Source organism: Ruditapes philippinarum, unplaced genomic scaffold, assembly GCF_026571515.1.
Source record: "Ruditapes philippinarum isolate M1 unplaced genomic scaffold, ASM2657151v2 ctg6488_1_1_1_1, whole genome shotgun sequence".
In the NCBI taxonomy this organism is placed as follows: domain Eukaryota; kingdom Metazoa; phylum Mollusca; class Bivalvia; order Venerida; family Veneridae; genus Ruditapes; species Ruditapes philippinarum.
In genome coordinates this window covers 91,532-114,359 of record NW_026860030.1, presented here as the reverse complement: position 1 = coordinate 114,359, position 22,828 = coordinate 91,532, and the positions used below count along the sequence as shown (strand labels likewise).

The following is a 22,828-nucleotide window of genomic DNA, read 5'->3' as shown; positions in this document are numbered from 1 at the left end:
AATCCAATTTCTTCCAGATGATGAATCTTGATAAGTTCCAGATGGACTGGCTGTGTCGTCACCTTGGCCATACAAAACCTGTCCACAGAGAAGCATACAGGCAAATGCCTGGTTTGTTTGAGAGAGTCTATGTTACCAAACTAATGATGGTGCAAGACTTGAATTTAACCGGGCAGTTCAAGGGGCAGTCATTAGAGGATATTGATTTGAAAGGTACAGCTGTCTTTTACATGTTTTATATATAAATTTTCTTGGTACTGGGTATATTTGCTTGCCAGCTTAGCTCAATATTTCTGACATTAAGTCTAAGGTCGTTTGTATCTCAGTGCTGATTCAGAAATCACATTTTATAACTAGTTAATTCTTTTTATAATATTGACAGTGAACAGTGCACATAATGCAGTCCTTGGAATTGACATTAAATTTTTTTATTCTAGTATATTAATTTTGTAGCATGTTCATATTAATTGCAGATTAAGTTACAGTTGGTTGGATTTATCTGCAGGGTATTATTTAATATTTTGACATATTGCCACTAATTTAAGAATAATACAAGCATGTATTTATGTCTCAGATATTGTGTATGGGGCAGATGAGCAGCAGGAAGGAAGAAGAGTTGTGAGACTTTAGACTCTGTTGATGGGTAAGTATATTATGTTGTGCTGTCAAGAAGTAAATTGGTAAATGTATTTTTACACCTCGAAATGCTTGATGATACTGGGTGATTACTAGATGACTTTGATGTTGCTTGACTTGCAGCTTCTCTTATGGTTTTTTTTCTCAATGAAATATTTCTGAGGACTGTATCTTTAACAAAATAGATTATTAAGGACACAACATAACTAACTAGTCTGCATAAAAATCAGGCCAAGTGCATGTTGTGGCATTGCTTCATGAAAATCATAATACAAACTCGACATGCTGTCATTTCAAACAATACATAGTGGCTTATTTGATTAGAAGGATGTTAAAGTTAGGGTAAATATGTACCAAAATTGATGTAACATTGACTAGATCAATATGATTGTAATTTTTAAAGATTCTTGTATCAACTGTTTACAGTATACATGAAGAATCTGACTGTACTCAAGACAAACAGTCAGGAAAAAGAAACTTCAGTGCTATTTCCTCAGATGAAGAAGAAGATAAAGTACATGCACCAGAAAAAAAAAAAAAGGAAAAAGATGACAGCTCGTCAGAGATGGACTGATACTGAAGTTGAAGAGTTAAGGACTTATTTTAAAACCTACCTTGACAGTGGAATAACTCCTCGCGGACCTGCTTGTTTAAAAGCAAAAAAAAATGAGTCAGGAAAAGGGTGGTGAGATTTGGAGAAGGCAAATCACCTAATTATCAAGAAGATCAGCAATATGAACCATAAGTAAAACCACTGAGTTTAATTAAACATTGTTCATATTGCCATAAGAATTTGTCCTTTAGAATATTGTTGTAATCTTAAATACTTATTGTTGGATTTTCATGGAAATTACATATAGGTCAGTAAGCTTAACACAGTGTTTCTTTTTTTAAATGACTAGTTAAATAAGATAGTACACTTCTGTTAGCCTATTAATTTAGGAAAAGCATAGAGTTATTATAATGGGAGAAAGAGTATTACCATGGAATGTGTGCATGGTACATTGACATTGTAAATCTGAATTTTGTAACCATAATTCAACCTTGTTCCTCAGATTTTTTTGTTTACCCTTATTTATTCATTGATCTGAAGCCATTTTCATCTAGTGTTCTTTATTTCTTTAGCCTGTTAAGGACTTGTTAGAACAAATATAGGCTACCTAAAACATTTATTTTTCATTGCAAATATTGTTTTGTTCATCAACAGTTATTTTTCTCCATCTTATGAATAAAGTTATAAAGGAGGCACTCTGTTTTGTTTTGTTTCATTATGTGACATTGTGCATCATTAACCCTTCATAGTATTTATAACCATGTAAAATTTCTTAAAAATTTACCTATTCAAATAACTTGTATAACATGCAGAAATCGTGATGAAATATCAACATAATACATGTCTGTTGCCATAACTGAATTTCACTAAGGCCATTTACTGACAGATTATGGTTACCTGTTGAGAAATTAGTAATGACTGCTTAGTTGTCCAAGAAAGCCATTAAGATTAGACCTAGTACTGAGATATGAACAAAAATGTATAGAGAAATGCATGTAATCCAGACAAACAAAAGGAATTGTTTGTCTCTTGTTAAGTTTTCTACCAACTAGACCATCAAACTCTTATTTACAGTTCTTGTTAAACATGTATGTTCTATAAAGAGATTAAATACGGACATAAGTCAACAAATAAAACTGAAATGTTAGAAAACTTTTTGAAGACGCATAAAACCTAATTGAATGAAGTCACATTATCCATAGACTCTTAAACCCAAAATGTTGGTCCGTCCGTCAGTCAGTCAGTCCGTCCGTCAGTCAGTCAGTCAGTTCGTCCGTACGTCCCGAATTCGTGTCCGGCCCATAACTTTGTTATTTGAAGTCGGATTTTAAAACTATTCCACAGAAATGATCACCATATTAAGACGACGTGTAGCAAGCAACGTTTGGATCGCTACCTTGACGTTCAAGGTCACAGCATGACCTTGCAGCAAAATCGTGTCCGGCCCATAACTTTGTTATTTAAAGTTGGATTTTAAAATTATTTCACAGAAATGATCACCATATTAAGACGACGTGTCGCGCGCAACATTTGGGCTGCTACATTAAAGGTCAAGGTCACAGCATGACCTTACATCAAAATCGTGTCCGGCCCATAACATAGTTATTTAATGTTGGATTTTAAAATTATTCCACAGAAATGGTCACCATATTAAGACGACATGTGGCGCAACATTTGGGTCACTGAATTGAAGGTCAATGTTGCAGCAAAATCATGTCCGGCCCATAACTTCGTTATTTAAAGTTGGATTTCGAAAATATTTCACAGAAATGATCACCATATTAAGACGACGTGATGCACGCATTATTTGGGTCGCTACCTTGAAGGTCAAGGTCACAGCATCCACATGGAACATCATAATTGTGACACTGCATCTGACTACGCAAACCTTGTGCTTCAAGTAGGCGTTCTATTCATGGAATTGAATGAGGCTGTCAAATACCCAGACGAGACAGGCTACTGGCTGTACTGAAAATACTGATGGTCATCTTAAAGGACACAATACAAGATTGAAGTATGCTTTAGAGATTCTCCGTTTGCTTTGTCAGCAATTTGCATTGTTAAGCGAGAGTCAGGCATTTTCCAGTCTGTACGGGTTGTTTGTAAATACAGGGGGTAAACCCGATACTAACAGTCCAGCAGATTTGGAGATGGAACATCGCACGTGAAAATTTGGGACGCTTAGTTGAAGGTCAAGGTCACAGCATGACCTTGCAGCAAAATCATGTCTGGCCCATAACTTGGTTGTTTGCAGTCAGATTTAACAACTATTTTTGACAAACTACTTCTGTGTCCGATACCTACTCGGGGAGCATTACCCGGTTCGACCGGCTCTTGTTCTGAACTAAAGTAGTATTATTTGGTAAATTACATACAGACATCCAATGCCAAAATTCAAGGACTTTTTAAGCACTTTTAAGCACTTTTTCCCATTTTTCAAGCACATTTGTTGCACGTAAATCAACAATCTTCAATCTAATAAGGATAGTTTTTTCACCAATTTTTGTTGAATACGCATTTTCTGGCCACAATTTTAAGGATGTTATAGAAGAACTACAAAGGGCACAACAGATAAAGATTAGTTCGAAACAACTGCAATTTGTCCACTTACTGTTACTTTGAGCAAACATTTAATTGATTCTGATACTAAATTGTATATTTTTTTTTATTTTGTTAACTGTTGATTTTTATCGACACTTATGTCATTCAATCATTTTCAAGCACATTTTCAGCAAATTTAAGCACTTTTTAAGCACTTTTCAAGAGAGTAATCAAATTCAAGGACTTTTAAGCACTTTTTTACATTTTTAAGCACTTTTTAAGAAAGGGACTCAAATTTAAGCACTTTTTAAGACTGTACGAACCCTGTGGTTGCATGGTAAAATATCTATATTTTTTATCTTTTTATTACTGTTTTTTTTCTATTGATGATTCTGTAATATGAACAAGGCCCCTATTTATGTTCATAAATGATTTTGTCAATGACCAAAAAAAGAATAACTGTACTGAAAGTACTGTGGTCATCTTTAAAGGACACAACACTTTATCAAAACTGTCCGTTTACATTGTCACCAATTGCAAATATTACTTAGGGCTGTTCCAGGAAAAAGTGTTGGGGTGGAACGGAACTTAAAAATGAGGTTACCACAATACAATTTTATCTTTTTTTGGTACAGTCCATATGGAAATTCCAGGAAACACCCCCTCCCACCGAATTTTAATTGATTTCCGTTCCACCCCCCCCCCCTGGGGATGCCGTTTTCCCTGGAACAGCCCTTAGTCAAAATGTTCATTTAGATAGCTTTTAAGTGTTTGTATATACATATTTATATAATATAAATATAATGTCTAGTATGAAATTAATGGGAAAAGTAAATAAAGAAAAAAATATTTTTAGATTTTCTTTTGTTTGTTTTTAGATTTCCAAACACATTTAAGTGGAATTATTTAACGCAATCACAAATGGAAATGCAATATTTCTCATATATATTTGTAGGTGTATGACAGACTTCAACCTTTGGGCGTGACACTGAGCCATTCAGGCATGTTATACACAATGGATCAGATAGCAGGACATTTTAATTGTGAATTAATTGATTCCATTGTAAATGGAAAGAAATTTAGAATTGTTGGGGACAACATCAATTTTTATGTTGGTTTAACCCATGGGCTACTTATATCCTGAAAACAGAAAAAAGACATGACACTTTTATTATAAACATAAAAAAGCCAGGTCATTTTTAATTAGATTGGTGGGGGTACCACATTCTATACATGTATAAATACTAACAATCAGCTTCTATTGAATTAAAATTAATATCCATTTCTATGTTCATAAATGTGTGTGAGGTGCAGTGGCGGATCCAGGATTTGGCCTTAGGTAAATCATTGAAAGTGTTAAAAGTTGACAGTATTGCAGTAAGTTATTTTAAGCGTGTTTTGGTGCCGTTTGGGCCACATTTCTATTATAACAAGAGCCATGTCAACATGGCCATCCCCCGCCGAATGTGTTTGCTCATTGGCAGAATGTATATGTAGTAGAGCGGAATAATTCCATTTTAAGAGGTCTTTTGGTAATGAAAACTGATGGCTATAGTGATTACAGATTTGAAACCTATGTGAATACTGATGGCTGAAAATAACAAAGGGCAATTACTGAAAAATAATGCAGGGTAGGTTATCATTCTTGTGTGCTGCATCCCTCCTCAGTAAAATCTATCCACCTATGAAGTTTCAAGTTGATACCTCAAATACTTTTTGAGAAAAAAATTGAATTGAAAAATTAAATATGAAAAAGAACAAAGGGCAATAACTCAAAAATTATGAAAGGTAGAGTTATCATTCTTGTGCACTGCACACCTCCTGAGTGAGATCTATGCACCTATGAAGTTTCATGTTAATATCTCATAGGCTTTTGGAGTTATGCTCTGGACAAAAATCAATTTTGAAAAATAACAAAGGGCAATAACTCAAAAATAATGCAGGGTAGAGTTATCATTCTTAAGCACTGCACTCCTCCTCAATGAGATCCATCCACCTTTGAAGTTTCAAGTTGATACCTCAAATACTTTTTGAGATAAGCTCTGGACAAAATAGCATGATAAAAAACAAAGGGCAATAACTCAAAAATTGTATAGGGAAGAGTTATCATTCTTGCGCACAACATTCCTCCTCAATAAGATCTATCCACCTATGACATTTCATGTTGATATCTCAAACACTTTTTGAGTTACGCTCCACTCAGGTGAAAAATTAGGTATGAAAAATAACAAAGGGCAATAACTCATAAATTATGAAAGGTAGAGTTATCATTCTTGTGCACTGCACACCTCCTGAGTGAGATCTATGCACCTATGAAGTTTCATGTTAATATCTCATAGGCTTTTGGAGTTATGCTCTGGACAAAAATCAATTTTGAAAAATAACAAAGGGCAATAACTCAAAAATCATGCAAGGTAGAGTTATCATTCTTGTGCACTGCACTCCTCCTCAATGAGGTCTATCCACCTATGAAGTTTCAAGTTGATACCTCAAATACTTTTAGAGATATGCTCCGGACAAAAATGTCGGACGGAAGGACGGACGGACGGATGGACGGAAGGACGGACGGACGGAGACTATTTCTATATCCTCCGCCGAAAATTTTCGGCGGGGGATAATAAAGCTTAAAATGATGCGCGAGCGAGGAAAAATTGAGAAAAATTAGCGTTTTTGGGCATAAAAAATCATAAGTCTGCGGCCATTAGGGGGGGGGGGCGTGCGCCGGGTGTGCCCCCCACCCTGGATCCGCTAGTGAGCTGGGTAGGAATGGCTCAAACAAATCAAGTTAATAATTCGTATTGATCACAATACAAAACAAAATCATTTTACAAGAAAACTTATGATTTCATATCCGAAATATCACAATCTTAGTATTTGTCCGAAAAGTACTCAACTTATTGAAGTTTAAAAAAAATAACATGTGAAAATGTTCCACGAAAATAAACGTTATTTTTAAGAATTTTATACATACATATCGATTAAAAATTCAATAATATCCCGATGAACCACTTTTTAAAAATATTTGGTTAACTTACAGCTATCATCGCGTCGGCCATTAATTCGTCAATGCCAGACTTCTATTTGTTTACAATAGAAGCTGGGAACCAGACTAAGTCTATCAACTCAACATATCTTTATTTCAATTTTAACTGCCTACTCAGTACTGTTGTAGAGGTCTTCTGCTGTAATTAACTTTTCGCTATTTAGGAAGTTAGTTCCTTTTTGGTATTTAGTCAACAACTTTATTTTTGTTTATTTTTCAAGATTGGAAAATCAAAATTTTCTGAATATCATGTAATATGGCATATGATGGATGCAAAATAAGAAAAGGCAAAGTTAATTTGCACCTTTTACGATACCAATGCAGTTATTGATTGTTTCTATGCAGGAGCTGTGTAGTGTGTTCATAGATTGTTTACTGAGTGATTTTTTTAACGTACATAATGTACATTTGTAGATTCTACTAGGCTTTCACTTAAATGAATATTTATCACATTGACCTCATGACAGCAAAAGCATTAAAATAATTTTGAATTGTAAAATATGCTTCGTCAAGTTAGCTTACCGTTGATACTAACGCTAACTTTTAAGCGTTACATCAGCGTTAACTAACACTTATGTCGACACAGCTTCCAAAAACCCACTAACGTTGACAGCGTTAGCAAGCGTTGACGCTGATGATTTAACGCTTACACGTAAGTGTAACATTAGTAACTAAACGATAGTTTGAACAACCGCTAAGCTAATTTAGATTCACTATGGTACTCATTACAGCAATTCTACTTTAAAAGAACAAACAACAAACTTTATGCTGTACAGTTGTTAAAACACCCGTAAAATAACAGTTCTTTTTCTCTGTGACTATATCATTGACTATTTGATAAGCATTCTTGTAAGTCTTCACAACATCAAAAATAATTATATTTTAAAGAACTGACTTCTATTGCTGCAGTGATGCTTTTGTAAATAAGGCTGTTACCTGTACCCCAACATTTAGAGAATTAGCATGATAAATCACAATCATTAACAAGAGCTGTCGGTAGGACAGCACGCTCGACTACTCTAAGTGCTTGATAGTAAAAGAGCCTTGATAATGTTAAATTTTCTAAGTTCACAAAAGGGCTAATTTTATTTTATAAATTCATGTTATAGGCCTTATAGGCCTTAGAGAGAGTCTAATTATACAGTATTGGCTTGACTATTTGGAAGGTAATGTCACAAGGGTGTTTTATTGAGTATAATAATACTAATTACCTATGAATACATAAAATTGACAGAAAAGGTACAAAGGCTTGTTATTAAGATGTTTTATCAAGTAAATCACTGCTTTTTTATTATGAATTCATAAAATTGTCCCAAAAAAGGCACAAACCCTTCAGTAGTTATGGAGATAACAGCTTACAAGCCAAATTTTACCATGATTTTTTTAAGTTGAAAAAGGGAAGAAAAATCAGCCTAAATGCAAGATAGAATTATGGATCTTTGTCAGTGACCTACAATTCTGACCCTAAATGTATATGTGAAGTTTTAAATAAATATCTTTAATAGTTATTGAGATATGTAAAACTTGCATGTAAACATTAACCAAGAGACTAAGTAGAAAAGGGGATATGAATCAGCCTTAATGCAAGATAGAGTTATGGAACTTGGTCAGTGACATACAAATTATGACCCTAAGTACATGTGTAAAGTTTCAAGTAAATATCTTTGAAGACCTTTAACCTTTAACCAAAATCTCTAAGTTTCAAAGGGGCAAATAATTCTGCAAATATTGCAGACAAAGTTATGCAATTTTGCAAAATGATGTACATTGTTACTATAAAAAAGTATTGTAAATTTCAATTGAATATCTCAAGCAATAATTGAGATATTTGACTTTACAAAAAAACTTTAACCAAAATTTCTAAGTTTCAAAGGGTATAATTCTGTCAATATTGTAGGCAGAGTTATCCAACTGGTCAATCTGATGTTCCTTGTTACTATAAATAAGTATTGTAAGTTTCAATTGAATATCTCAAGCAATAATTGAGATATTTGACTTTACAAAAACTTTAACCAAAATTTCTAAGTTAAAAAGGGGCATAATTCTGTCAATATTGTAGGCAGAGTTATCCAACTTGTCAATCTGATGTTCCTTATTCCTATAAATAAGTATTGTAAGTTTCAATTGAATATCTCAAACAATAATTGAGATATTTGTCTTTACAAAAAACTTTAACCAAAATTTATAAGTTAACAAGAGGGCCATGATGGCCCTAGATCGCTCACCTGATTTATCAAACTCATCCAAACAATTACCTAGACAAGCATTCTGACCAAGTCTCATGACAGGTGAGTCAACAAGAGCTGTCCGTAAGACAGCGCGCTCGACTTTTTTATTGCTTGCCAATAAAAAAAGTTTTTGCAGTAAAAGGCAATACAAGAATCTCTGTATTTTTAAAGTGAACAATGGCCATGAGCATTAAGATATTTAGTGAAGAATTATTTTACTGAATTGTGTGATACCCTTGAACACTGCAGGTTCAGTGGATAGGAATGAATTTTTTTAGATTTTTTAAGTTTTTTAGTGCTTGCCTATAATACAAAACATTGACAGTTAAGGGCCATAATTCAAATAAAATCTTTGACAGAATTACCTTCTCCTGGACATGTTTGGGAATCATGATTGTAAACAAGTATTCCAACTTTCAAATTAATATCTCAAACAGTTCAGTCAAAAAGTGGACTGGTACTAAAAACTTAACCAAGATTCTAAGTCGATAAAAGGCCTTAATTTTTAAAACAAATCCTTGACAGAGTTACCTTCTCTTGCGTACAGATGGGGGTAATGATGTGAAATAGCATTAAAAGTTTCAAAGCAATATCTCAAAGGGTTAAGGCAATAAGTGGATTTTACCCATATTCAATGTATTTTCTAAGTCAAAAAGGGGCATAATTCTGTCAAAAACCTTGACAGAGTTATGTCCTCTTGTCTGTTGATGAAGGTCGTGATGGTAAACAAGTATGGTCAGTTTCAAAGCAATACCTCCAATGGTTTTGAAATAAAGTGAGGTGGTACAAAAAACTTAACCAAGCTCAATACACTTTCTAAGTCAAAAAAGGGCCATAATTCTGTCAAAAACCTTGACAGAGTTATGTACTCTTGTCTGTAGATGGAGGTTATGATGGTGAACAAGTATGGTAAGTTTCAAAGCCATACTTGTAATACTTCTGAAATAAAGTGGGGTGGTACGAAAAACTTAACCAAGGTGTGACGCCAACGCCGACGCCGACGCCGGGGCGAGTAGGATAGCTCCCCTTTTCATAGAAAAGTCGAGCTAAAAATGTGACCACTACAGTGTTAACAAGGATTATCCATATTTGAGCAGTGCGACCTAGTTTTTTACCCAGGTGACACATATTCAAACTTGACCTAGAAATCATCAAAACAAACTTTTAGACCAATTTCAAGGATACTTGGATCAAAACAGTAGCAACTAGAGTGTTAACAAGATTTTTCTATTTTTAGCTCCGGTGACCTAGTTCCACATGCGATTTCGAACTCATCCAAGCAATTACCTATACAAGCATCCTGACCAAGTTTGATGATAATTGAGTCGAAAATGTGACCACTAGAATGTTAACAAGGTTTTTTCCATATTTGGGCGGTGTGACCTAGTTTTTTTCATCCAAGATGACCAATGTTCGAACTTGACTTAGAAATCATCAAAACAAACTTTCAGACCAATTAACAGAATATTTGGATCACAACAGTAGCCACTAGAGTGTTAACAAGATTTTTCTATTTTTAGCTCCGGTGACCTACTTTTTCATCCGAGATGACCCATGTTCAATTTCTTCCCAGCAATGACCTAGACAAGTTTCCTGACCAAGTTTGATGACAATTGAGTCAAAATTGTGACCACTAGAGTGTTAACAAGGTTTTTCTATTTTTAGCTCCTGTGACCTAGTTTTTCATCCGAGATGACCCATGTTCGAACTCATCCGAGCTATCACCTAGACAAGCATCTTGATCAAGTTTGATGATGATTGATGCAAAAATGTGACCACTAGAGTGTTAACAAGGTTTTTTCTATTTTTAGCTCCGGTGACCTACTTTTTCATCCGAGATGACCCATGTTCACACTCATCTGAGCTATCAACTAGATAAGCATCCTGACCAAGTTTGATGATGATTGATGCAAAAATGTGACCGCTAGAGTGTTAACAAGGTTTTTCTATTTTTAGCTCCGGTGACCTACTTTTTCATCCGAGATGACCCATGTTCGAACTCATCCGAGCTATCACCTAGACAAGCATCTTGACCAAGTTTGATGATGATTGATGCAAAAATGTGACCGCTAGAGTGTTAACAAGGTTTTTCTATTTTTAGCTCCGGTGACCTACTTTTTCATCCGAGATGACCCATGTTCGAACTCATCCGAGCTATCACCTAGACAAGCATCTTGACCAAGTTTGATGATGATTGATGCAAAAATGTGACCGCTAGAGTGTTAACAAGGTTTTTCTATTTTTAGCTCCGGTGACCTACTTTTTCATCCGAGATGACCCATGTTCGAACTCATCCGAGCTATCAACTAGATAAGCATCCTGACCAAGTTTGATGATGATTGATGCAAAAATGTGACCACTAGAGTGTTAACAAGGTTTTTCTATTTTTAGCTCCGGTGACCTACTTTTTCATCCGAGATGACCCATGTTCGAACTCATCCGAGCTATCACCTAGACAAGCATCTTGACCAAGTTTGATGATGATTGATGCAAAAATGTGACCGCTAGAGTGTTAACAAGGTTTTTCTATTTTTAGCTCCGGTGACCTACTTTTTCATCCGAGATGACCCATGTTCGAACTCATCCGAGCTATCACCTAGACAAACATCCTGACCAAGTTTGATGATGATTGAGGCAAAAATGTGACCTCTAGAGTGTTAACAAGGTTTTTCTATTTTTAGCTCTTGTGACCTAGTTTCTCATCCGAGATGACCCATGTTCGAACTCATCCGAGCTATCAACTAGATAAGCATCCTGACCAAGTTTGATGATGATTGAGGCAAAAATGTGACCGCTAGAGTGTTAACAACTAAATGTGAACGGACGACGGACGGACGGACGACGGACGACGGACAATCATCAATCCTAAAAGCTCACCCTGAGCATGCTCAGGTGAGCTAAAAAGGGGTATAATTCTGTCAATATTGTAGGTAGAGTTATCCAACTTGTCAATCTGATGTACCTTGTTACTATAAATAAGTATTGTAAGTTTCAATTGAATATCTCAAGCAATAATTGAGATATTTGACTTTACAAAAAACTGTGACAGTTTGTTTTTATTCTTTGGTGCTTTTTCTCCCAAACACTGTGATTTGTTTGTTTAAGTTATTGATTCTTTTTTACTGATGCTAGATTACTTTAGAGTTCAAGTAAATTTAATTAGAGGGAAAGTTTTTCACAGTTTTGCCCCCCCCCCCCCAAAAAAAAAAAAATCGTGCTGCAACCAACAAAATAAATTACTTAGTGCCCCACATAGCACTGTAAAAATCCTATTTTATGAATACATATTGCAATTGCTTTCTTGCAGGTCAGCTATTTTCTAGTATTGGTGGATCTTCAGTCAAAAATGATGGCTAAGCGAATCATGAAGGAAGCCCTTCACAACAGCCTTGCAGTGCATTACAATTGGACGGGAGCCAAAGGAAAGATGTCATTTGGGTCACTGAAACTGAAATCTGCAGTTCTTAGTAAGATATTTTTGTTCTTTACTTAATTTTCAGTTTTCATGCAAATTGATTTGCTCAAAGCCGTGGACAACTAACATGAAAAAGCTGAAAATGTGCATTTACAAAGGAGTACATGCTGTTAAACGCTACTTTCTTAATGTTCAACTCAAGACGTGCTGTAAAAATTGATGTGACCAGTCACACACACAAGTCTAAAAAAGCTTTTTTTTGTGTTTACGATATAGTTTAAAAATTAGGCGGAAAGCTGTTTGACCATGGTATTTTTGTGATAATTTTAAAAAGAAGACAATATTTATTTCCTAGAAAGCATTTTTGGAAATAATTAGATTGATTTTTCTGCGGCTATTAATACTGCCTGGGGAGACGCTGGACTAAGGGTTCTTCGTATAGCACCTTATGGTGGACTAGAAAAGGTGCTTGGGCGCTAAACATAACCCTCAGGTATATAGAATATGTCAGGCCAACTCAAATATGTAATTATTTACTATTTCTATGTTTAAATGAAACAATCCAAATGTTTAGATAAGGTTAACCTTAGAACTGGCTACACTAAATAATCATCATGATTTTACAGAAATTCTCAATCCTTTATTTCTATAGGGGCTGGTAAACAGAGAAGATCTTTCCACAGGCAAAATGGACATGATATTGGAGTTCTTTATCAAAGATTGGTCTTAGAAATGCATCAGACAGAGATGGAGGAAGAATAAGAAGAACCAAGCTTGGCCCTAACCAAAATGTTGACAATCTGTCATAAAACAAACAAAAGTTGTAACAGACATTTAGTGTAAGAACCTGAAATGTTAACTTCATTTGGATGCTGAGCACTGGACAATATGACACTGTTTTATTGGATTAAAAAGAATTGTTGATGTTTATTTTTTTTCAAATTTTTCAATTTGAAACATATTTTTCATAAAATAAAGGGGTAAAAACAATAAAATTAAAACAAATATGTGTTGGAACATGGGATTTGAACCCGCAACCTGAGGTGTTATGGTGACTGTGTATAAAAAGCTTGCTTACCGACTGCGCTATGGAGGAATGTTATTAGGGCAGTGGCTAAATTAAAAACTATATATACACATGAGTTACAAAGTAAAGAGGTACCTACCTAGTAAAATTTTGAAATACAAAAACAGGTTTAACGACTATTTGCTTGAATTTCGTAACAATATTTTTATGCCAGTTATCTAATATTAACTTACTGAACACGATGATAGCAAAAGTATTGGGCTTATTGACAATTTTCTTTTCTTTTTCTTGTAAATTCTTAAAACGGTGGTTAGTACCTTTAAATTTTTATAGAGGTAAATAAATATGTGTTACGCCTCAAAAATAAGTCTGTTAACTGTAACTCTTCCAACTCTATTTTTTCCTGTTGAGTGCAATTTATTTTTACATATACAAATGGTGTAAGGATAAAAACATTAATCAAGTCGTTAAAATAAAGAACAACATTTCTGAATGCAGTTTTGTTCACAAAAAGCATGTTTTACATCTAATGATATGGTTTCCAGTAAATTTTTCACATCAATCTAGATTAAATACTAGAAATCCCTTCTACTGACCCATTTTTCTGGCCATGCTACAAGAAACAGACATATTTTTTGTACTTTGGCCCTACTGTGCATTAAGTATGTAGTTTAGTGTCTAACCATATTGTTAGGTAATTAATTATTTCATAAAATGGCCTTGTTTATCACTTTACCCATAAAACATAGCTTTTGTTGTTAATAGTAGTGACAAATGTGTATCTGTTAACCACTTTTAAATATTTTCCTTTCTTGTTCAGTAAACGGAACAAATTAATTGTTATCGCAATTGAAAAATACGATTGTAAAAAGACTGATAAAACAAGTGTCAACTTTTTTTCCCTACAAAACATATTGCTTACACATTGTTGCAGACAGGTCTGGTAGATGGGTTGGCGGTTGGGCAACAGCGGGTGGTATACACATTTAGATGTTCATGATTTGTGGTTGTTTATGTTTTCACATTCTATTACTTCTGACTGAGAACTTTAAATAAGGATAGGTTTTTAGTATTGTGGTTGAAGTACAGGACCACATTACTGTTTGCTGGAAATTTTGCTTTATTTTCCACTTTCCGTTCTTGTCTGCAGCTTTATTTAGTATTAACAATTCACTAGGCTTGATTAGGAGAATTGAAAAGTGGGGCTGTGTGCAAAACATAGGTTTGTTGTTTGCTTATTTGAGCATCTGGAGTTTTGTGTAACGCTGTCCTTGTTAAGATAAAACAATTTATGTTAAAAGCTGATGTTAAGCTTTTGTCTGCAACTATTTAGGTTACTTTATAATTACTAACATTAATTAGAATAAGAAAATATTCATCCAACATTCATTGTATAAGCTTGAAGCGAAAGATTGAAAGTGCGCGATGGGTGCAGAAAACCAATCGATGTTTTGTTGTTATGCTAGTTTATGAGCATTGGCATTTTGTGTATAACTTAGTTAGCAGTTTGAATGTAAAGAGTTTGCTTTTAATCAATCATTTTTAACTTTTATTGAGAAAAAATTAATATTGCTGAAATGATAGAAGACCTTAAAAAAAATTGGCATGTCTTTGGATAAGTTTAAAGAACCACTTTTTGAGTGACAACAGGGTTAATTTTTTTTAAAAAATTAATTGGATCCTTGTTAAATAGTATAACTCTTAACTGAACCAAATATAGTGCCTAATGCGAGCTCATTATTAGTTCAGCTGATAATGCCGGGGAGTGATGAGATCTTTCTTTGCTTAATTTTTTTTTATTAAATTGCCTTGGTTTAATTGTGTATTTGCCTGATATTTTTCAATAGCTATCATCCAAAATTTAAAAAACGGCAGCAGTAGTGATGATAGCAGCAATTCTGATGATAATGTTCAAAATGACGGTCACATTGAAAATGACCAAAATGAAGACTACAATGCAGGTCAAGTTAGTCAACAACCAGACTCTCATTCTGAATCTGATGCTGCAAATTCGGACTCAGACAGCTCAACTTTGTCACATAATGAAGTATCAAGTAGTAGTCCAAACTCTGAACTTGAAACAACCAGTGAAAGTGATAATTTTGATTTCGATAGTGATGACAGTGATAAAGAAGCAAATAGTTTGTCTGGGGATCTTTCTGCTTGGGTGACACAGAATAGGTTGACACGTTCTTCTGTTAATGAGCTTCTGGGTATTCTAAGACTAAGGGATATTGACTTGCCAAAAGATGCGCGTACCTTGCTTAAAACTCCAAGACATGTTAAACGCATTGAAGAAAAGTGTGGAGGTGCCTATAAATATTTTGGAGCGGAAACGGGCTGCTGAAGCTTATTGAAATGTATCCCACATATGCTGTTGGGCATGAAATGAAGTTGATCTTCAACATTGATGGTGTGCCGGTGTATAAATCAAGTAATATTCAGTGTTGGCCAATTTTATGCTCTGTTGATAATTTGGAACCATTTATCGTTGCTATATTTTATGGAAATTCGAAGCCGAGTTCTATAGATGACTATTTGTCAGACTTGGTTTCTGAACTATTGAATATACGTGAAGATGGCATCCGCATCAATGATGAAGTTGTTGACATCCAAATTAAGGTTTTTGTATGTGATGCTCCAGCAAGGGCATTTTTAAAGTGCATCAAAGGTCATACTGCTAACCATAGTTGTGAGAGATGCCAGATAAGGGGAGAGTACTATGAACGCCGCGTCACATACCGCCTCCCAGAAGAGGATGATGATTTACCTTTGCTGCGATCAGATGTAGAATTTTCAAGAATGGAGTACCCTGAACATCAGATAGCTCGTTCTCCCCTCTTAGATGCTGGTATTTCCTGCATATCAAAGTTCCCCTTAGACTACATGCATTTGGTATGCCTTGGTGTGGTCAAAAGGATTTTGGTGTTCTTAAGAGATGGGCCAAGAGCGTGTAAACTCTCAAAACAACAGTTCAGAAGGATCTCTGATAGACTGTCTTCCTTCAACGGTAAAATGCCTCGAAAATTCGCTCGCCAGCCCAGACCTATTACTGAAATGGAGCATTGGAAAGCAACTGAATTCAGACAGTTTTTGTTATACACTGGCCCCATAGTTCTAAGTGGCATTGTCACAGATAAGATATTTGACCATTTTATGGTACTCAATGTTGCAATTTCTGTGCTACTGTTGTCAAAATCAGACTTGAGGAATGAATATGTTCAATGTACTCGTGAACTTTTAGTATATTTTATAAGAGAAGCAGCATCCATTTATGGAAACACATTTATTACATACAATGTACATGGATTATCTCATATCGCTGATGATGTTGTGTTCTATAACTCCTCGTTGAATGAAATATCTGCATTTACATTCGAAAACTACCTTCAAAAATTAAAAAAAAATGTGAGAAATGCAAAGAATCCCATATCACAAGTTGCAAAAAGAGAAACTGAGATGGAAAAAAACCTTAAAAGGCGTCATTTGAAACCAAAATACACATAAGTTTCGGAAAAATTCAAGGACTCTTGTTTTTTTGACAATTAATGGGAAATATGCTTTTGTGAGGGAAAAAAGAGAAAAGACACTTGTCTGTGACTTATTCACTTCAAGAGATGTAGAAGACTTGTACACCAGTCCGTTGCCTTCGACAGTACTCGACGTCTGTAGGTTAAAGAATGTCACACGTCCAAGGAGGCAACTCCTGGAAGTGAAAGATCTGGATAGGAAAGTTGTCTGCTTAGAAGATGGGGAAAGGACAGTGTAAATACCAATGCTGCATGAGGTGGAGAGATTTTGATAGATTATTTGTCATTATGCGTAAGTTTGCCTTTTGAATAGAGGATAGTATTCATAAATTAATGGTTAACCATTGTAAGATATTTTATTTAGTACAAGGTATAAAATAATCTAGTTGACCGACTTGGTCATTTAATTGTGAACAAGTAGTTACCCTTTTTCCTAAATAACATATTAATAGTTTTATAATCATGTTAATTGTGTGATTTGATAAAAAGCATGTGCATCTTTAATTTCTCTAGTCAGCATGTTTACAGACTTTGAAGCGCATGATTTAGTTTGAAGCAGTAGTATTTCATATATTAATAATTTAATTTAAATCCAGTAAGGTGTTTCTTTTAAGGGAGGGGGGTATTCAACAAGAGCTGTCACAGGAGACAGCGAAGCTCGACTAATAAAATACTGGACACAGTAAGGAGGACAAAACTATGAATGAAAAATCAATTATGTATAATTATGTATTAAGTTATAGTAAAAAAATAACATTTGTTAACATAAATTCCAAGATCAAGGGGAATATTTCTAGAAAGTCATGCTAGAGTTATGGATCTTGCCACACAACATTTGTGTAATGATAAGAAATATATATTTGAAGTTTGAAGTAGATACCTTAAAAAGTTAAGAAGTTATTATATTTCTTAAAGAAACTCCTAAGTTCAAAGAGAGAACAATCTGTTAATATTGCTTCAAGAGTTATGACCATTGTCACATAAAATGTAATTGATGATAAGGAATAAGTATTTGAAGTTTGAGGTAGATACCTTTAAAAGTAAAAAAGTTAAAATAAAAAATAACATTTTTCTAGTAAATAAATCTAAGTTTATGGGGAGATAATTCTTGCAATATTGGTGCTACAGTTATGAACCTTGTCACATAAGATGTGGATGATGATAACGTAAATATATTTGAAGTATGAAGTTGATCCCTTTAGAAATAAATAAGTTACAGTAAAAAATAATATTTTTTATGGAAAATTCTAAGTTCAAGGGGAGATAAATCTGAAAATATTGGTGCTAGAGTTATGAACCTTGTCACATAAGATGGGGATGATGATAACGTAAATACATTTGAAGTATGAGGTTGATCCCTTAAGAAATAAAGAAGAAACAGTAAGAAATATTATTTTTTGAGGAAAATTCTAAGTTCAAGGGGAGATAAATCTGAAAATATTGGTACTAGAGTTATGAACCTTGTCACATAAGATGGTGATGATGATAAGGTACATATATTTGAAGTATGAGGTTGATCCCTTAAGAAATAAAGAAGTATCAGTAAAAAATAGTATTTTTTAAGGAATATTCTAAGTTCAAGGGGAGATAAATCTGAAAATATTGGTGCTAGAGTTATGAACCTTGTCACATAAAATGTGGTTGATGATAAGAAACATATATTTGAAGTTTGAAGTTGATACCTTACGAAATGACAAAGTTATTGTGAAAAATATTTTACTGCACCAAAAATTTAATCTAAAATCTGGACGCGGACGCCGACGCCGGGGCGAGTAGGACAGCTCTCCATATACTTCGTATAGTCGAGCTAAAAATTGGCAAAATTCCAGTGTAAAGTTAAGAAATTTTGGCAAAAGCTCCCCAACCCCCTGTGCCTCTATGGACATGAGTGATTATTTGTAAAATGAATATGGTGATTACATAATTTAAATGTTTGTATATATACAGAAGTATACCAAGTATGACCAGCGCAGCAGTTGCTACAGGTAGCCCACTATGGTCCCTTGCGGTATGGGAGGAAGATAGGGAGGAGGAGGGGGTCTTTCCGGATCTTTTTGGATCCAAGGAAACTCGGTGAGATGGCCTAGGGGGAAAAACACGGAAAGGAAGATGGCGGAGATGTGTGCTCCTGATGGCAACTGGGATACTTTTCCCCTAGTTAAAGTCAAATTTCAGTCAAGTTTGTATCAAATTGCTGCAATAATCGAATGTCTGACTTTCCAGCTGTTATTTAGACCTTTACAAGGTTCTCATTAGGATATCTTGTGAAATTGCATTCAGAAAGTTTTCCTTAAAATCATGCCTCCTGTCTATGCTATTTTTCAGAATTTTGTAAAATATTGCATTCACAGGACTGCAAATTAGCAATTCACTGAGATTCATAACCCTGACTAAAATCCATAAAACTTGCGGCAGGGTGTGATTTGCTGAACATTAAAATATAATAATTAACAAAAAAATACTTCTTTTGATACTGGATGTGTAGTAAATTTTGTTAAACATGTTAAATCAAAATATATTTTCAAAGGTTGATACATAAAATGTATTATAAAAACATAAAAAAGAATCAATGTCACATAATGTAGATTTAGTAGTCATCCATAACCATGATAACCATGTGTCCCGAACAATTTAACATTTAATATTATATGTTTGTTTAAAATTAAATATGATTTTATTATGTATATTTCTAAAAATCCTTTCATTGCTTTTGTCTACAGATAGTAAAAAAGAGTGTGAAGAGTACGACTTCACCACTACTGTAGAGTCTGCAAGTGAAGACTCTAGTGAGGAAACCAGAAAAAGGAAACACACAAAGAAAGTTTGGGAGGATGATTTTGTCACAGGTACTAGTCTAAGTGTTCATATTTGTTCCTTTGAATAAAAATTTTACTACATTAAAATTTGGTTTTTCAATATATACATCAAGTTCATTGTTGGGATTCCTCGGTTGATATTGAATAATATTTATACTCCGCTATATTGCCATGAAAAACCCTATAGATTTGTGTTTATATTATTGCTATGGTAACAGAAGTCAAAATTTGCTTGATATATGATTTGGCGAATTGACATTTCATGTTTTAGCAATTTAATTATTATATATGGAAGATCGACAATCATGGCTACAGCTTTTACCATAATTTATGAACAAGCCAAAATGAAATTGAGCCACGACTCCCAAAAAAATAATAATATACACAATACTTGATACTTATTTGAATTGTAATTTACACTTTTATTTTATATTCTCATCTCAGACATAGATGGTATTAGGAGACGAAAAGGTCCAAATGAAGAAGAGGACTATAACTTGACTCCAGAACTTCCAATCAAATCAGGTGCTGAACAAGAGGAAAACAAGTCTAAAGAGCCGGGTAAGAAAAAAAGCTTGTCAGATTGAATTATTAAATAATCATTTAAATATTCTGGCTTGTTCCGCAAGCCAACTGAATTGCTTTCCCACAAAAAAGATTCGCCCTGAGCGGAATTCTGCCTTCAGACACACAGCAGGAGAGGGGCAAGTGATAAACAGATATAAATTATATAATTTTATATCAACCAATCACCAATGTTTATTAAATTCATTCCTTATCATTGCAAATCATCATGTGTCCTGTATAATTTATTATTTTTGAGAGCCTGCAAGGAGGTTGAATAGGAAATTGATAAAACATGTGTAGCTCAAGCGTACCTATCTTTGATATCACTGCTGGGCATAGTTGTGCTAATTAATAATGTGCTTAAATATCTCTACTTATTTATAGATATGAGCCAGGTTAAAAAGCCAACGGAGAAAAGGAAACTGCCTTCGCCTCCCATTAGGATACATCATGGCAAGCAGGACAGAAGTGGGAAGAAAGAGGACAAAAATGGAAGGAAGGAAAACCAAAGTGCCGGGAAAAAGAACGCAAATGGCAGGGTAGAGAATCGTGGACAAGCGAAGACTGGAGTAAACAAGACGGCTCGGCAACTCATACAGGAGTTTGAGGAGCGGAGATCTCGAGGTCATTTGTGATTTATTCTAGCTTGGGGATACAATAAGTTTGCATGTAATGATGTATGCATTATACGTAATGCAGCATAAAAACTGTGTTCATTGGAAATTTTCATGAACATGAAACTTACTGTAATTACATTATCATAATATAAATTTGTAATAATTTAGAAACAAGATAAGATACATGAACATCTTTTTTTAATATACTATTGTTTTTTGAAGATTTAGAGCGAAGAGATTGTAGGGTTAATTATTGACGGATATTTCCCAATGTCATTTATAATTGACATTTGCTGCTCATGTTTAAAAATTTGGAGTATTTTTAGATGGTGAGCATAAAGTTTTTATTTTTCAGACAAACGCAAACAAATTATTTCTGAGTCAGATTCTCTAAGTAGTAGCGACGATGATGAAGAGGTAAGGAGAAGACACAAAAAGCGCGTCATTCGAAAAAAAAAGAAAGGAGCCGGTCCAGGAAAGGAAGCCCGTCAAAGAAAAAGGATCTGTTTCCCATGGATGAAGGACGTCAGTTGCATAGTATTAAAGCACTGTGTAAAGTGCATTTTCTTGTCTTTATGATTTTAACACCTCTATACAAAGAACACAATTATAAAGTAAGGAGTGTTGTCGCACTTGCATAATCAACAGGGCCCATGTAATTCCAGGCATCCCATGATCCAAAAATCCATTTGTTCACCCATAATGAAAAGCTAAAATTCATGTACGACAAGCAGGACTTTGAAAATCTCCAAGTGTATGTAATATTTTTCAATTCTTTTTTCAAATGGAATATCAATTATTTTAATGAACTTTTAAAAAGTTTTCAAAGTCAGATTTCTATTAAATTTATGGTTCCATTTCATCTAGAACATTTTAATAGTCATGGTGCAGACGACATGGAATGAATGTTCCCAGAATCCTTCATTCTTACATTATAAAATAAGGAGCAACTGGACAGCAAATTAATACCAAAATGTCCACACAGGCAGCAGTGGATTTTCACGGAATTGCATCAATGATATTTTCAGAGGAAAGTTCTGTATCTCTTAACGGAGATACGTGACTCAGTGAAAAGTACAGGGAAGGTGACAGTGGAACAGTGCAGGGGATTACAGATCCAGCAACTGTCAACTCTTGATGAGCTGAAAGAGTTTGAACAGTTTCTCGAGGAGGGGGACAACCTTGAAAAACTGGTATGAAACAAACTTTTGTATTGATTTTCAGCTAGATTATATTCGAAGAATAAGGAGATCTATTACACTCACCCTGGTGCCATCATCATAATGATTATTGTTAAGGATAATTTTACTTTTTAGCTTGACAAATAATTGATTTTATATTGACTTATGCAATCCTGTACTATCCAGAACTTTGAATAGTCGAGTGCGCTGTCGTTTGACAGCTGTTGTTTAAATTCCATACATATGTTATTCAACTGTAGTTATTGCTTTGAACTTCAAACATGTCTTGAATTGTCTTCTGTGTCAATGTGCAGTTTCGTACCATCAAGGTCCATAAATCTGAATTGCAATTTAAAATTATTTCCCTTTTTGACTTGGTCTAAATTGTTATACTATCCAGCTCTGATAATAATATATTGCACTGTTACTCAACTGTATATAAATCCAAATAATATAACAATAATTTAACTTTGTTTCTGTATACAGAAATTCACATTCAACAGAATAGGAGGGAACTCTGCTGCCGAGCACATTAAGAGGATAATGGAGAAGTGAGTATTGAAAACCTAATGAAAATACAATGTACTTGAAACTACATTATTAAATGCTAAGTAGCTATCTGTAATGGATACGTAAAAATGTCCTCATTTTTCATCAGAAATGAAAGTCCATGT

At 34.3% G+C, this 22,828-nt stretch overlaps 2 protein-coding genes and 1 long non-coding RNA gene across 3 annotated transcripts; all 3 read left to right on the top strand.

Moving 5' to 3' along the window:
- The first annotated feature begins 47 nt into the window (after window positions 1-47).
- On the top strand, window positions 48-1,970 carry LOC132758642 (uncharacterized). The gene is made up of 3 exons (XR_009629609.1): window positions 48-213; window positions 575-643; window positions 1,063-1,970. It is a non-coding gene; the product is annotated as an uncharacterized LOC132758642 (long non-coding RNA).
- Window positions 1,971-15,342: 13,372 nt separating this feature from the next.
- On the top strand, window positions 15,343-20,224 carry LOC132758638 (uncharacterized). The gene is made up of 3 exons (XM_060750329.1): window positions 15,343-17,265; window positions 18,921-19,152; window positions 19,694-20,224. The coding sequence occupies exon 1, from the start codon at window positions 15,802-15,804 to the stop codon at window positions 16,948-16,950; it is 1,149 nt and encodes a 382-aa protein (XP_060606312.1). The 5' UTR covers window positions 15,343-15,801; the 3' UTR covers window positions 16,951-17,265; window positions 18,921-19,152; window positions 19,694-20,224.
- A 6-nt stretch (window positions 20,225-20,230) lies between these two features.
- On the top strand, window positions 20,231-21,857 carry LOC132758640 (U1 small nuclear ribonucleoprotein 70 kDa-like). The gene is made up of 2 exons (XM_060750331.1): window positions 20,231-20,980; window positions 21,329-21,857. The coding sequence occupies exons 1-2, from the start codon at window positions 20,743-20,745 to the stop codon at window positions 21,550-21,552; spliced, it is 462 nt and encodes a 153-aa protein (XP_060606314.1). The 5' UTR covers window positions 20,231-20,742; the 3' UTR covers window positions 21,553-21,857.
- The last annotated feature ends 971 nt before the right edge of the window (window positions 21,858-22,828 follow it).